Source organism: Dromiciops gliroides, chromosome 1, assembly GCF_019393635.1.
Source record: "Dromiciops gliroides isolate mDroGli1 chromosome 1, mDroGli1.pri, whole genome shotgun sequence".
Lineage (NCBI taxonomy): Eukaryota > Metazoa > Chordata > Mammalia > Microbiotheria > Microbiotheriidae > Dromiciops > Dromiciops gliroides.
The window spans coordinates 591,367,520-591,381,246 of NC_057861.1; the positions used below are offsets into that span (position 1 = coordinate 591,367,520).

Consider the following 13,727-nt stretch of genomic DNA (forward strand, 5'->3'; position numbering starts at 1 on the left):
TTCTCTCCCCCCCCTCCTCCTCCCACCCTCAAGTGGTTCTATTGGCCAGTGTTTCCAGATGCTGTTGTCTCACATCATTCCCACCACATTTGTGCTCTTATCCTCCAAACCCATAGATTCCTGTGTTGAAGTGTCCAGGATAGTGCGAGCCCAGTTTTTTTTCCCACAAAAAGTCAACTCTTGGGTCTACCAATCATTTTATTTTTGTACTTGTGTGTTTTCATGTACACTGGACTATTTGCTATTTTGCATTTACAACAGGTTAGGAAAGGAGAAAAGATCAGAAGAAACTGGTAGAGACATTGAAAAAGGAAGGAGGCATTGCACTTAAGAAGTTTGCATTCTACTGGAGAGAACAAATCAAATTTTTAAGCTAGATTTCCACTATAGAGAAAATAGGCAGCATTGATTTAGTGATTTATATAACTTCTCATTTGATTTTCATAATATATTATAATGTACATATGAACGAATGTGTTATGGAGATGTGAAAATTATATTATATTCTAACTGGTAGAGGGGAAAATGTCAGTTTTCTTTATTACTTAAAGGAATTGGTGTTCTCTGAGGTAGAATTTACAATTTTTGTGGCTAAATAAGTAAATTATAATCTAATTGTCATGGTAACTAATTTTTATTAAATAGACATATTACTTGTGTTTAGTCTTTTCCTATAATTTTCTACTTGAACTAGCTGTAAGCAGCTCAGTGTTTTATTCATTAAGGTTAGTTGATAAGTTTCCTATTTTTAATCAGTTTCACATATCAATGCATATTTCCAGATAGTGACCGAGGACCAGTTTTGTGGGCACCAAGGCAATGATATGTATGATGAAGAAAAAGTAAAATATACAGTTTTCAAAGTATTAAAAAACTCCTCATTAGCTGAGTTTGTACAGAATCTTTCTCAAACAATGGTAAGTTTGTTTTGTTAAATGATTCTTGTAACATCTGATTTTGGCTTCTTAGTTCCATGGATTCATTTGAAGGGAAGATTCTTAACTGTTTTTTATTTGTGTTTTGTTTTGCGGGGCAATTAGGGTTAAGTGATTTGCCCAGGGTCACACAGCTAGTAAGAGGCCGGATTTGAACTCAGGTACTCCTGAATCCAGGGCTGGTGCTCCACTCACTACACCACCTAGCTGTCTCACTTCTTAACTTTTAATGAGAAAATTGGTTTGTATCTTATAGGGATGAGTTTCTGTTTATGAAGGTCATGAGCTAAACTGTTAAAACGTTTGTTAGTTCCTTTTCACCCATATCATTTAAGTGCTGGAAATATTTTTCTTATAACATTGCTAAGAAATTCGTGAGAGGTAGAATTGCAGAGAATGAATGAATAAATGAATGAATAAATTGTTTACTATATTTCAAGCATTGTTCAGTGTCAGAAATACAAATACCCCAAAGGAAAGCAATTCCCTGCCTTGGAGGAGCTCACTTTCTTTTTTTACCTACATTTTCCCTATGTCTCTCCCTGCTCCCTCCCTGGGAGACTAGTTAATTAAAGAGGAAGATACCTATAAACCACTACCTCAAGAACTTAGATTCTAATGGAGGACACAGTACACAAAGGGAAGGAATGGCAAGGGATGGATTAGTATTTTAGTATTATTAGTATATTAGTATTTTAGTTTGCTCTTTCCTGTAAGGTTATTGAGATATTTCACTAGCTGATAGTGATATAGTGCTGCTTTTCTTGGGAAGGTTGAAAATTCTTTAACCCATGCAGATTAGCATTGTCATCAAGCATCATGTGTTTCACAACACTATATAGATAGCTTTTGAACTCAGGTCTTCTGAACATTAAGGTGAGCTTCATCCATTACACCATGCTACATCACATGGTTTCTTTAAAGTCTGCAAAATTCTTTTATGTGTGCCACACGAGACTCACAGCAACCCTATGATTAAAAAACCCTAAGATTAAAAATTTTAAGTGACTTGCCCAGAGTCTCACAGCGAGTAAGGATCAATTAGTTTTTGAACCCAGACTTTTGAGTCCCAAGTCCAATATTCTATGTATTATGCTACTTATTTTATTGACATTTATATATATTTGTTTAGGGATTCCCCCAGGATCAGATTCGATTATGGCCCATGCAGGCAAGGAGTAATGGAACAAAACGACCAGCAATGTTAGATAATGAAGCAGACGGCAATAAAACAGTAAGTATTGTATGTGTAATTAGTCTCTTATTTGATCCAGCTTAGGAAGTTGTAGAAATATGCAATCCCACATTCATTTTATGAATGCGAATTTTTGCTACCAAATTCAATGCCGATCTGTTTCTTCCAAATAGATGATTGAACTCAGTGACAATGAAAATCCATGGACGATATTTCTTGAAACAGTAGATCCTGAAATGGCTGCCAGTGGGGCAACATTACCGAAGTTTGATAAAGATCGTAAGTAGTTCTTAAAAAATAAAACCTAAGAACAAGGTACTGTGAATTCAGTGTTCCCTAATATGTTGTATTTTTTTTTGTAATTTCTGTAAACCATTTGTAAATAGTATTTAAGGAAAGAAAGGGACTATTCTGGGGTTATGGGAAACTCCATGCATATGTGATTGAGCAGAAAAGAAGAGATGAGCTCTTAAAAGGCCATTAAAACAAACAGATTCGACTTTGCTAATGTCGATACAATACATAAATGTGAACTAAGGATATATAAGTACGTGTTTGAGATCCCTCCATGTAAAATAGAGGTTTTTGGATGCATTGTATTTTAACCTTTTATATATTTAACATATATTAGAATACATAAAATCAAAATTCCAGTCAAAAAAGTTATAGGTCTTCATTATCTAGCACATGCTTCAAAAGAGACCACCCTTCTAGTGATGAACTTAGCAATATAATATAACCAGGCTATGCCATATATGGCCTTTGACAATATTTGACGATAGATGGTCTTCAAGTGATATATTCTTTGGCTGTGACAGTCTATGAAACAGAAAAGTAAAAATTGTCCTTTTAGGCCTATGAAGAACTTGACAAGATTCTGTCAGCCAAATTAATCTATACTTTAATACCTGCTAATGTAGGTGGGAATAATGGAAGACGGGTAGAAAAAAAAATTCAGGTTTGAATAACCTTACAAGCCTCATTTTTTAATGGTGTAATAATCATTACATTTATAGTTAGTTCACGAGCATTATTAGGCACTTACTGTGTACAAGGCCCTGTGCTAAGTAAGGACTGGAGAGATAAAGGCAAATCCCAGTGACAACAAAACCCTGCCTACAAGCAGTGCATTTTTTTTTTTTAAAGTGAGGCAATTGGGGTTAAGTGACTTGCCCCCAGGGTCACACAGCTAGTAAGTGTTAAGTGTCTGAAGTCGGATTTGAACTCAGGTCCTCCTAAATGCAGAGCCAGTGCTTTATCCACTGCACCACCTAGCTGCCCCATTGGCATCATATTAAATAACTTTGTACGTGCAAGATAATATAGAGAGTAGGTGGAGGTGATGTAAAAGTGGAAGACATTAATTAGTAGCTGAGAGGCAGGGAGATTCCAGGAAAGGCCTGCTGCAGAAGGTAGGGTTTTAGTTGAGACTTAAAGGAATCCAGGGAAATTAAGAAGCTGAGGTGTGGGGGGCAGAGAAGGAGAAAGTCAGTGTAAAGGCTGAGAGATGGGAGATGGAGAGTCATGTCTGATAAACTGAGAGACCACTGTGCTGAATCATAGAATACCTGGAGGGCGTATAAGCTATAACAAAGTCTAAAGAGGCAGAAAGGAGCAAGATTTTATACTATAATTTGTTCAGCTATTCCCCAGTTGATGGCCACCCACATTATTTTCATTCAGCTCTTTGCTACCCACTTTCCTTTAGAGCCATCTTATATAATAAAAATTTTACTGATCGATATATCAAAAATATGTATAGGGTACTCCATTCGTGGACCTCCTGTCTGTTATTTTGCAATATTCACTTTCCTTTCTTTGGTGGGAAAGGGTTGGTTCTTTCCATTTATGTTGTCTTTTTTTTGTGGCCGGGCAATGAGGGTTAAGTGACTTAACCAAAGTCACATCTAGTAAGTGTCAAATATCTGTGTCTGGGATTTGAGCTCAGGTCCTCCTGAATCCAGGGACTGTACTTTATGCACTGCGCCACCTAGCTGCCCTCATGTTGTCTTAATTACACATTGTTTTCTTGACTGTACTTCACTCTGCACCAGTTCATGATCATCTTTTCATTGATATATTGTTCTGTATTGATCATATTTGTTATTTAAATGTGATATATTACAGGGTAAAGTTTTGAGCATTTACCTACAGGTAAAGTTTTGAGCATTTTTTAAGTGTCCCTAATGTATTACAGAGTATTAGGCCTAGTCCTTTTTTTTTTTTTTTTTTTTTGGTGAGGCAATTGGGGGTTAAGTGACTTGCCCAGGGTCACACAGCTAGTAAGTGTTAAGTGTCTGAGGTCTGATTTGAACTCAGGTCCTCCTGAATCCAGGGCCGGTGCTCTATCCACTGCACCACCTAGCTGCCCCAGGCCTAGTCTTTTTTATGGAATCTGCTAGTGCCTACACTCTTTTGGCATAACTCAAAAGACCTCAGGGCCACTTCTCCACATTTAGGGTTCAGTAGAAGTTTATCTACTATAACACTGACAGATTGCCTAAGTCACAGTTCAAAGTAGAACCTATATTTATTTGCTCATAGACTAATGTATCATCTTTACTGAAGTGTAATCATATCATAATAAACAAATAAACCTAAAAAATTGGTTGGGTAACTAATTCATTTAATCCAAGTCCAACATAACAATTTGAGGCCTTGGTATTAATAATTTTTTAATTATACCAATCAAGTTTAAATGGAAAAAAAATTAACTTTTTTAAACTTAATATGTTTTTTGGTTTTAAGATGGGGATGTGTGTGTATTTGGTATGTATACAAAAATCTGTCTATCAACCTAAGATGATGTAATGCTATTCCTGAAAATGTATGATCCAAAAACACGGAGTTTGAATTATTGTGGACATATCTATACGCCTATATCCTGTAAAATTCGTAAGTCTTTACGTAAGCTTTTCTCTTACAGTCTAGAATATTAGTACTTAAAATTTCAGTATATTCCATTGTGATGTGTTGCTATGCATATTTTCTTTTCTTTATTAGGTGACTTGCTCCAGTTATGTGTGAAAGAGCAGGATTCTCCCAAGAAACTAACCTTATCCTCTATGAGGTTTGGATTGTTTACCTTTTCTACAATACTATTCTATGCTATGTTAAATTGTAGTTCTAAGTTTCATTTATTCATCCTCGTTGCTATTAAATTGTGTAAAGTAGTGACAATTTCAAACTTTTATAGCCATATTGTATTTTAAAGAAAATAAATTTAGCATCACACAATTTTATGCCTGCTTTGTATTTAGATTTTGTGACTTAGGTGCTTAGTTAAGAATCCTTATATAACTAAAATTTATGATTAAGCTAAAATTATTAAGAATATTATTTACTGAAGAAAATGAATGCCATGCATTGTATTAGATTTCTGGGTTTTTTTTTCAATTCTTATAAAACAGAAGCTGCTTTGTTTTTGTTTTCATATTATCTTTTACTATAGGAAGTTAAACCGAATTTAACAGAAAGAATTCAGGGATTATGATGTGTCTCTTGATAAAGCACTCGATGAACTAATGGATGGTGACATCATAGTGTTTCAGAAGTATGTATTTTTGAAGGATTTAATTATTGATCACTTTGAACTAATTGTTAAACTTTTTCTTATTGAATGGTAGGAATTTATCATGAAATTAAAATTTGGCCTCTGTTTACCATATACTTACCAAGAGTAAGATGTACTTACAGAAATCTGTGTTGTTCAGCCTGACATTTCATGTGCTCTCTAGTTGTGTTTGGTTTTAAGCTTATTTATTAAGGGGTTTGTATGATGCTTTGGAAAGAGCACTGAATTAGGGTCCATGAACCTAGTTAGATCCTAAATCTGCTATCTGTTGCCATGGTAGCCTTGGGAAAATCATTTATCTTTTCTGGGCCTCTTCCCTAAAATGACCATATACAAATAGATGGCCCCCAAAATCCTTTCTAATAATAGTCCATAATCTTACAAGGATTAAGTAAAGAACTATAATATTTCCCTAGTCATATGTTTTTCAAATTACCCTCACTTTACTTTGTATCAAACAAATATTAAAGATGAGTTATAGATAGATGTCAGGTAGAGAATTTTTTTGTTGTAGTCTATGTGCTATGGTAATAACATGGTTATATTGTGATTTTAAAATGAGTATTTCTATACTTTCTGTCATAGACATAGTAGAGATAGTCAATTGTGTATTAAATATCACCTAATACCAATATCTTTGCTTTATTTATCCTTAATTTGATCATCTGAGAACTAGATTTTGGATAGCCAATTGGAACCAGTCTTATTTTTGAAATTTTACAAATAAATTTTGTGTCATTCATGTTGTGAAACTAATCCATTGTTATGCCTCTAGGGTGGATTTGTCTTGCACCAGACCCTTTTTAAGTACTAGCTTGTAGTCTTCTAAACTACAAAATATAACACTTAAATGTCAAAATGATGTAGATTCTTTATTTCCATCACATTAATTTCTCATTGAAAATTTCTTTTTTAAAATAACCATTTTTCCTATCACATATTTTAAGTAGTTAATAACTTAGGTTTTTGTTTTCAGAGATGACCCAGAAAATGATAACAGTGAACTACCAACTGCAAAGGAGTATTTCAGAGACCTGTATCACCGTGTGGATGTCATTTTCTGTGATAAAACTATTCCTAATGATCCTGGGTTTGTTGTTACTTTGTCAAATAGGATGAATTATTTTCAGGTATATGATACAAATTTGAATATTTGCTTCCCAAACTGTAGAAAAAAGTTTTTCCTTCAATATAGAAATCGTTCAGAGAATCAGTTTTAAACTTGGATTATTTTGACAATATAGGTCATACTCAAAACACATAATATACTTTAAAGTGTATTAGGAATTTTCCCCATGATGTACTTTTCACTTTTAACTTTTTTCCTTAATTATTTGAAATGTTCCCAAAGAAACAAGATATATGCCTTGTCCTCCTTCTCCATCATCCTGCACAAAGTATAAGCCTTTGTTGCTTATACTTCACCATACTCTTCATGCTTTTGTGACCCAAAGCCCCCACCCTTAACAAGGGAAAGTTTAACATCTGGGGTATGTAGTGGTGGGGGTGTTCATTAACCACAACATAATGTGTATGTGTAAAAATTAACCTTAAGCATCAGCTGTTGGGGTGCATATGATTTCTTAAATCAAATTTATTTCTACCACCATAGCTTTGGCATTTTACAACTAAGTAGTAGAAAATGAATTTGGACCATCCTTACACATACCCCACTAAAACAAATTTCCATTTTAAAGCAGTTGTCCATCTTAGGCAATTAACTAGAATTTGTATTCCAGTATATTGCCTATAAATTGGTTTTCTTCATTTTCAGTAGTATTAATATGTTAGAATTGAATCTATGATACCATAATTTGGAAAATGGAACAATATTAAAAGTTAATATTTAATAAGAAAGTGTTGTGCTCATTTCTTTGGTAAGTAAAAATATGAGTAAAAAATTCTTGTTGGATGAAGCAGGCTTATTTCAGTATACTGAGGGTTTTTTTCTTGGTCTTCACATTCTTCCAAATAACAAAACTGCAGAGACTAAGATTATCTCCAGTCATGATGAGCCAATAAAAAAGCCATATCCTTGGTCATATTCTATCCATATTCCTGTGCTTTTGAATATTTACCAAGAGAACTGGCAATGCTTCTATAGCTTATAATCATATTTAAATTTAATTTAGCTCTAGTTTGGGACATACTTTGTCATCACCACCTTTCCCTTTCTTAGGTTGCAAAGACAGTTGCACAGAGGCTAAATACAGATCCAATGCTTCTTCAGGTTTTTCAAGTCCCAAGGGTAAGATGTATTTATAGAAATCTGTGTTGTTCAGCCTGTCATTTTCATGTGCTCTCTTTGGTATAGTGAAACCCATTTAAAACAAGTTATAGACATTTTTTTTTCAATTGTCCCATACCAACTTTCAGTTGGCTTTCCATTGCTTCCTATTATAGCAGTGGGTTGGCCCAAGGAAAGAGTAGGAGGTTTTGTATTTTAATATTTTGCAGTCACTGATTTGAAAAACTGAAGGGTGACTGGTTGCAGAGTGTGTGTTAGCTGGAAGATGATGATCATGTGAAACTTGTTGAATGGGAAGAAAAGAGCTTTTTCAGGCAATTAGCCTGAAATGTAAAGGAGTAAGTCAAAGTATAATTTTAAAGGATGCTTGTTTTATTTGCAGTTTCAGTTGTATGATTTCAGAATATTATAACTTTTTATATATAAATATTACATTTGATAGTAGTATTTTCCATGATGCAAGATTTTTTTCACCTGTGATTGTTTCTTTAAAAAATAAAAATACAACATTATCACAATAAGTTGGTTTAGGTAATTCCAATTCTCCCTTCCAAATGGTGGATCCTAAGTTGTATACCCAGGATTAAAAAGATAGTGACTTGCTTCTGTATGTACAGCCAGATGTTTGGACTGTAAGCATAAACAAATCATATTTATATACTCTTTTCTTGTGTAGTTATAGGGATGGCCCAGGTAATCCTCTTAGACATAATTATGAAGGTACTTTAAGAGATCTCCTGCAGTTCTTTAACCCAGACAACCCAAGAAACTTTACTACCAGCAGGTAGGAAGCCAAATCATTTATAAGTGAAGTGGAAATCATCACAAAAAGGGTGGGAAGAAAATACAAGTGGATATATGTTTAAACTGTATTCGTTTTTCCTAGCTGAAAATGAAAATAACAGATTTTGAAAATCGGAGGAGTTTTTAAATGTATCTGGCTAAACAGTCAATTTAGGGAAGAGGTAAGCGAAGTGATATTTATAATATGAGCTGATTGTGAACTTGCTCAGCAAAGTTTTGTTATTGTTCAGTCACATCTAGCCCTTTGGCCATGGACCTATACCATCTGTTGGTTTTCTTGGCAAAGATACTAGAGTGGTTCACTATTTCCTTTTCCAGTAGATTAAGACAAAAAAGTTAAGTGACTTGCCCAGAGTCACATGGCTACTTAAGTATCTGAAGCTGGATTTGAATTTAGGTATTCCTGAGTCAGAAAGATGAGTCTTCCAGAGTTCATATGTGGCCCCAGATTTATTTAATTGCATGACCCTTTTTGCCTCAGTTTTCACATCTGTAAAATGAGTTGGAGAAAGTAATGGCAAGGCACTGCAGTATCTTTGCCAAGAAATCCCTAAATGGGGTCAGGACATAACTGAAAGCCCAGATGGGTTTAGAGCCTAGCTCTCTATCCACTGAGACACCTTGCTTGCTTCCTAGGCAAAGAGTGGTTAAGATTTGAATTCAGGTTTTCCTGATTCCAGACCCAGTGCTCTGGCCATTTGCTTCTAGCAAAGTTTGGTATGATTCTAATGAAAACATTCACCTTTATATATTTCAATTTCCCCTTTCAATGGGGTGGGATGGGGGGACCCAGCATATAAGGTTAGCAACTTATTAAAATATATCTTGTTCTGGAAGGCTCGGGATTTAAAAATATTTGATTGCCATAGCAGGTAAAAATCCTCCTGAAGACTTTTTTAGATGTAAAATTTTTTAAAATTCTGCCTAGGCTTCAAAGGATTGGGTTCAGAATTGACACAGGCTATCATAGCCATTTATTACTCTGGAATAAAAACAAGTTGCATATTGCCCTGATTTGCTAGTCAAATTGCAATTATACCATTTTGTGAGCCCATTTTAAAAGTAAATGCAATTGTAGTAAACTTAAAGATGTAACATTATCTCAAGAAACTATTCTTATGTATTTGGAAAAAAATTATGAGCAATTATACATGTTCAGCTTTAACAAAGTAATATGGTTTATATATCTTTCCTCTAAAACTTCCCTCTGGAACTTGGCCTCTTTGTCTAGCAGAAGTCTCCTTTCAGAACAGTGGCAACTTCTTTTAATAATGGTTTTCTATAAGAATTTTTCATCAATTTTATGGAAACTGCACATAATTTTTGCATGTAGAGCATGATAAATTATGAATTTTTTAATTCTACATTTTTAGTCTCAGATCATCTTAATATATTGTACATATTTTTGCTTGTTTTAATTTAAAATAGCAGTATTTGTCATTTCAATTTTATTGAAAGTATTTCAGTTTTGAGTAATCAGGTGAGGAATAGATGGGTAAATAATGAGGTAAAATCAAATTTTTATCTTACCATACACACCTTAGGAAAATATAATGGTTTGTTAGTGCACATTGGAGCATTCTAAAACTTTCTGGTTAAATAAGAACTTTGTTTCTCCAGATATTTTCAGGACATCTTTATTTGACATATCTAAAGTTGACATTTAGAAATAAGACTACTACATAGCCATTTTTAACATAACATTTTCCATACATTATGTCAGGTCAGATTAGATTTTTACTGCAGGCACCTTTTACTATGAAAAATCTGTTTTGTTGATGTAGGTGTCCTGTGATTCTAGATAGTCACACCACTTTTGTTTACTACTTTGCAAAAGTTACATACTGTTTATCTCGCAAGGTTAATGTAAAAGAAAGGCTTTTTAAAAATGCTACAAAAATATCTTACTGTCTGATGCAATGTAGATGATAATAGCTCATCCATACCTAAATAGACAGTAAATTGTTGGGGAAAAGGGGAAGGGAGAATGATCTAGCCTTGTGATAAGAGTTTCTATAGTTAGCTTGGAAAATTTAGGCCACAGTTTGTTGCTTTGTTGCTGCTACAACCACTATTCCAAGGTTTTCCAGTTTGCATATGACCTGCTGTAGCTGGCTTTCTTTTTGCATCAACCTTGAGAACTTGGCTACTTCCACATGAGGGTGAGACATTGGAAGAGTTAAATAAAAAAGCCATTTTGTATTTTCTAAACAGAAAGTTTTTAATTCTTTTGCTATTTAGGAAATAACACTATATCCAGACAAACATGGGTGTGTCCGGGACCTGTTAGAAGAATGTAAAAAGGCTGTAGAACTATGTGAGAAAGCATCAGGGAAACTTAGGTAAGCATTTCATGGAAAATTTCATTTTCATGGAAAAAGTATAAAGGCAGTATGACAAAACAAAGTCTTGGTATTCAGTTATATTCATCTGCACGGATGATAATGAGTAAACATCAAGTCGACACTGTACTCACCAGTGGGGGTGCAAAAAGAGGCAAGAAACAGTCTCTGCCCTCAAAGAACATAATCTGATGGAGGAGACACCCCCACCGCCCCCCCCCCCCCCCCACGCCCTCCCCAGCCCTGAAAGAAAAAATTTGTATCTAACAAAAAAGACAGAGCAAGTGTCAGAAGGAGAACCAGGAGGAAAAAACCTAGAGAGGAGGATGATCAACAGTGTCAAGGGCTACCAAGAGGTCAAAGGGAATAATGATTTACAAAAGGCCACTGGATTTGGTTACTAAGAGATCATTAGTAATTTCGGAGAGCAGCTTTGATGGAATGAGAAGCCAGATTGTATGGAGCTGAGTAGAAAGTGAGAGGAAAGAAATGGAGGTATCTATTATAAATGACCTTTTTGAGAAGTTTAGCCCCAAAAGGTTAGCGGGAAGGGGACGTTAAGGATCAAGTGAAGTTTTTTCAGGGTAAAGAAAACTGAAAATAAGTAAAAGATTGGGGGTGACAGACAAAGCAATCTGTTGGAATGGGATCTCTTGAACAAGTAACACCCTTCCTAAGAGTAAAGGTCACTTCATCAGGTGGAAGAAGGAAGAAAAATTGACAGGCCACATCTGAATAATAGAAGATGAGGAAGAAGGGAGAATAGGACGTTCACAGCAAGTGGCTTCAGTTTTGGGGGGGTTTTTTTTTTCTAAAATATCAGGCAAGGTTCTCAGCTGAAACAGTAGGGAGAGAAGGAAATCCCCATGGGATGTTTGAGAAGGTAAGAAAAAGTTTGAAGAATGGGATAGTGAGTTGACATGGAAGGTATAGTAGGTTCACCTAGCAGCAATGAGGGCAGACCCATGAGGTTATATAACATAAACTTGTAGATAACCTAGTCAGAATCATTGTGTGGTTTCTTTTGTGTGTGTGTGTGTGTGTGTGTGTGTGTGTGTGGTTTCTTTAAACCTTTATTCATTAGCAGACACAATGGTGACTTTGGGAGTTACCAAAGGCTAAAGCTTGGCTGGGTGTAATTGGAGATATGATAAGGAAGCTGGGGAGAAGAATTGGTTCACCAAGAAGTCAGTGTGAGATGAGAGTGACTAGTGCAGGTTAGATGGGATTAGAGGTTATATAATGTGGACAAAGAGTAAGCGAAGGCAGAAGAAGCATGAAAGCCAATAGACTATGTTCAGAAAGCAGTAATTCAGAGTTCTTTATGGATGATTATAAGATCAAGAGTATGTCTTTGTATATGACTGATGTTGGGTGGAGCCAGTCAGTCATTGAAGGGGTGAGTAGGGTAGGTTGAAGGACTGCATGGTAAGGTTGGCAGGATCAATATGTATGTTGGCAGTTCCTAGTATGTGGGTTGGAGTTGGAGAGGAAGGAAAAATTGTCAACCATATATTGAACTCACTGAGGGAAGAAGGGAAGTGACCTGGGGCTCTATAGACTGCAGCTACAAGATTTGATGGGATGGTAGATGTTGTAACCTCAAATGAAGAAAAGTAATTCAGTGATGGAAGCATGGGAAGAACTGGAAGATGGCAGTGGGGGGACAAGGAGTATTTCAGCTCCCTCTGCCTTGACTAGTGAGTTAAGGAGAATAATTGAAGTTCAGGCTAGTACCAGATAGGAGATTGTGTCATCAAAGGGGAGCTAGGTTGCTGGAAGAACTAGTGGATGGAAAGCAAGGGAAAGGACAAGATTTAAGATGAAGGGAAGTGTGTTGTTTATGGAACCAGCATTGCAGAGAGCACAGTGGAAACACACACCTTTGGGTGAGAGAGTTAAGGGGGGGGAAGGGTAGGAATGAGGAATCAGGTGGGTTGGGGGTTTGGATTATTCCACAGGGGTTCAGAGTCATTGAGATATGAAGGGTATGACCAGGTGTGAGGATGTTCATAATTTCCACTCCTCCTACCCTCAGATGACAGGCATAGCAGAAGTTGGGAGGCCTGAAGTCAAAGAGAGGGTTGTTCTCCTCATTCCAGAGCAATAATTTCAAATGGAAACAACAAATCCAAGATTATTGTTGTTTGCATTCTCTTGTTCATCCAAATTTTTTCTCAAAAGTTTATCAGCAAAGAATTAATTATTTTGAATTTAAATCCTCCGCTCTTCTATCCTTTCCCAACACATTTTTTTGGTGTTAATTACACTATCCAAAATTCAGCAGAGACAGCTGAATGAAAAACCCTTGAAACATAAAATTTATTTGACATCATCAAATCTTATAACTCTTTTAATAAGAATATATCATGTTTAGGCCATCTTAAGGGATCATTCAGTTTGAATCATGGAAGTTTTAAAAATTAAGATGTAATTTTTAATGATATCTGTCCTTGTATAGTTTTAAAGTTAGTGTTTATTCATTATCCCATCTTTCCCTCTCACACTTTCTTTCTTTGAATTTTTTTTCCCAATTAGCATCTATTTTTTTCTCTCCCCACCTCCCTCCACAATTAAGGAAAACCCCCCTTTGACATTTCAACCAAAAGAACTCTTAACTTGGTTAAGT

At 35.4% G+C, this 13,727-nt stretch overlaps 1 protein-coding gene across 1 annotated transcript in view; it reads left to right on the forward strand.

Moving 5' to 3' along the window:
- Positions 1–13,727, forward strand: part of USP7 (ubiquitin specific peptidase 7) — a 96,696-nt gene that overhangs the window by 77,980 nt on the left and 4,989 nt on the right. Inside the window, 15 exon segments of the mRNA XM_043986420.1 lie at positions 783–917; positions 2,068–2,169; positions 2,304–2,409; positions 4,933–5,029; positions 5,134–5,200; positions 5,582–5,614; positions 5,616–5,683; positions 6,681–6,834; positions 7,884–7,934; positions 7,936–7,952; positions 8,629–8,699; positions 8,702–8,736; positions 8,839–8,877; positions 8,879–8,917; positions 10,998–11,098. Of these exon segments, the coding sequence (XP_043842355.1) occupies positions 783–917; positions 2,068–2,169; positions 2,304–2,409; positions 4,933–5,029; positions 5,134–5,200; positions 5,582–5,614; positions 5,616–5,683; positions 6,681–6,834; positions 7,884–7,934; positions 7,936–7,952; positions 8,629–8,699; positions 8,702–8,736; positions 8,839–8,877; positions 8,879–8,917; positions 10,998–11,098 (1,115 nt within the window).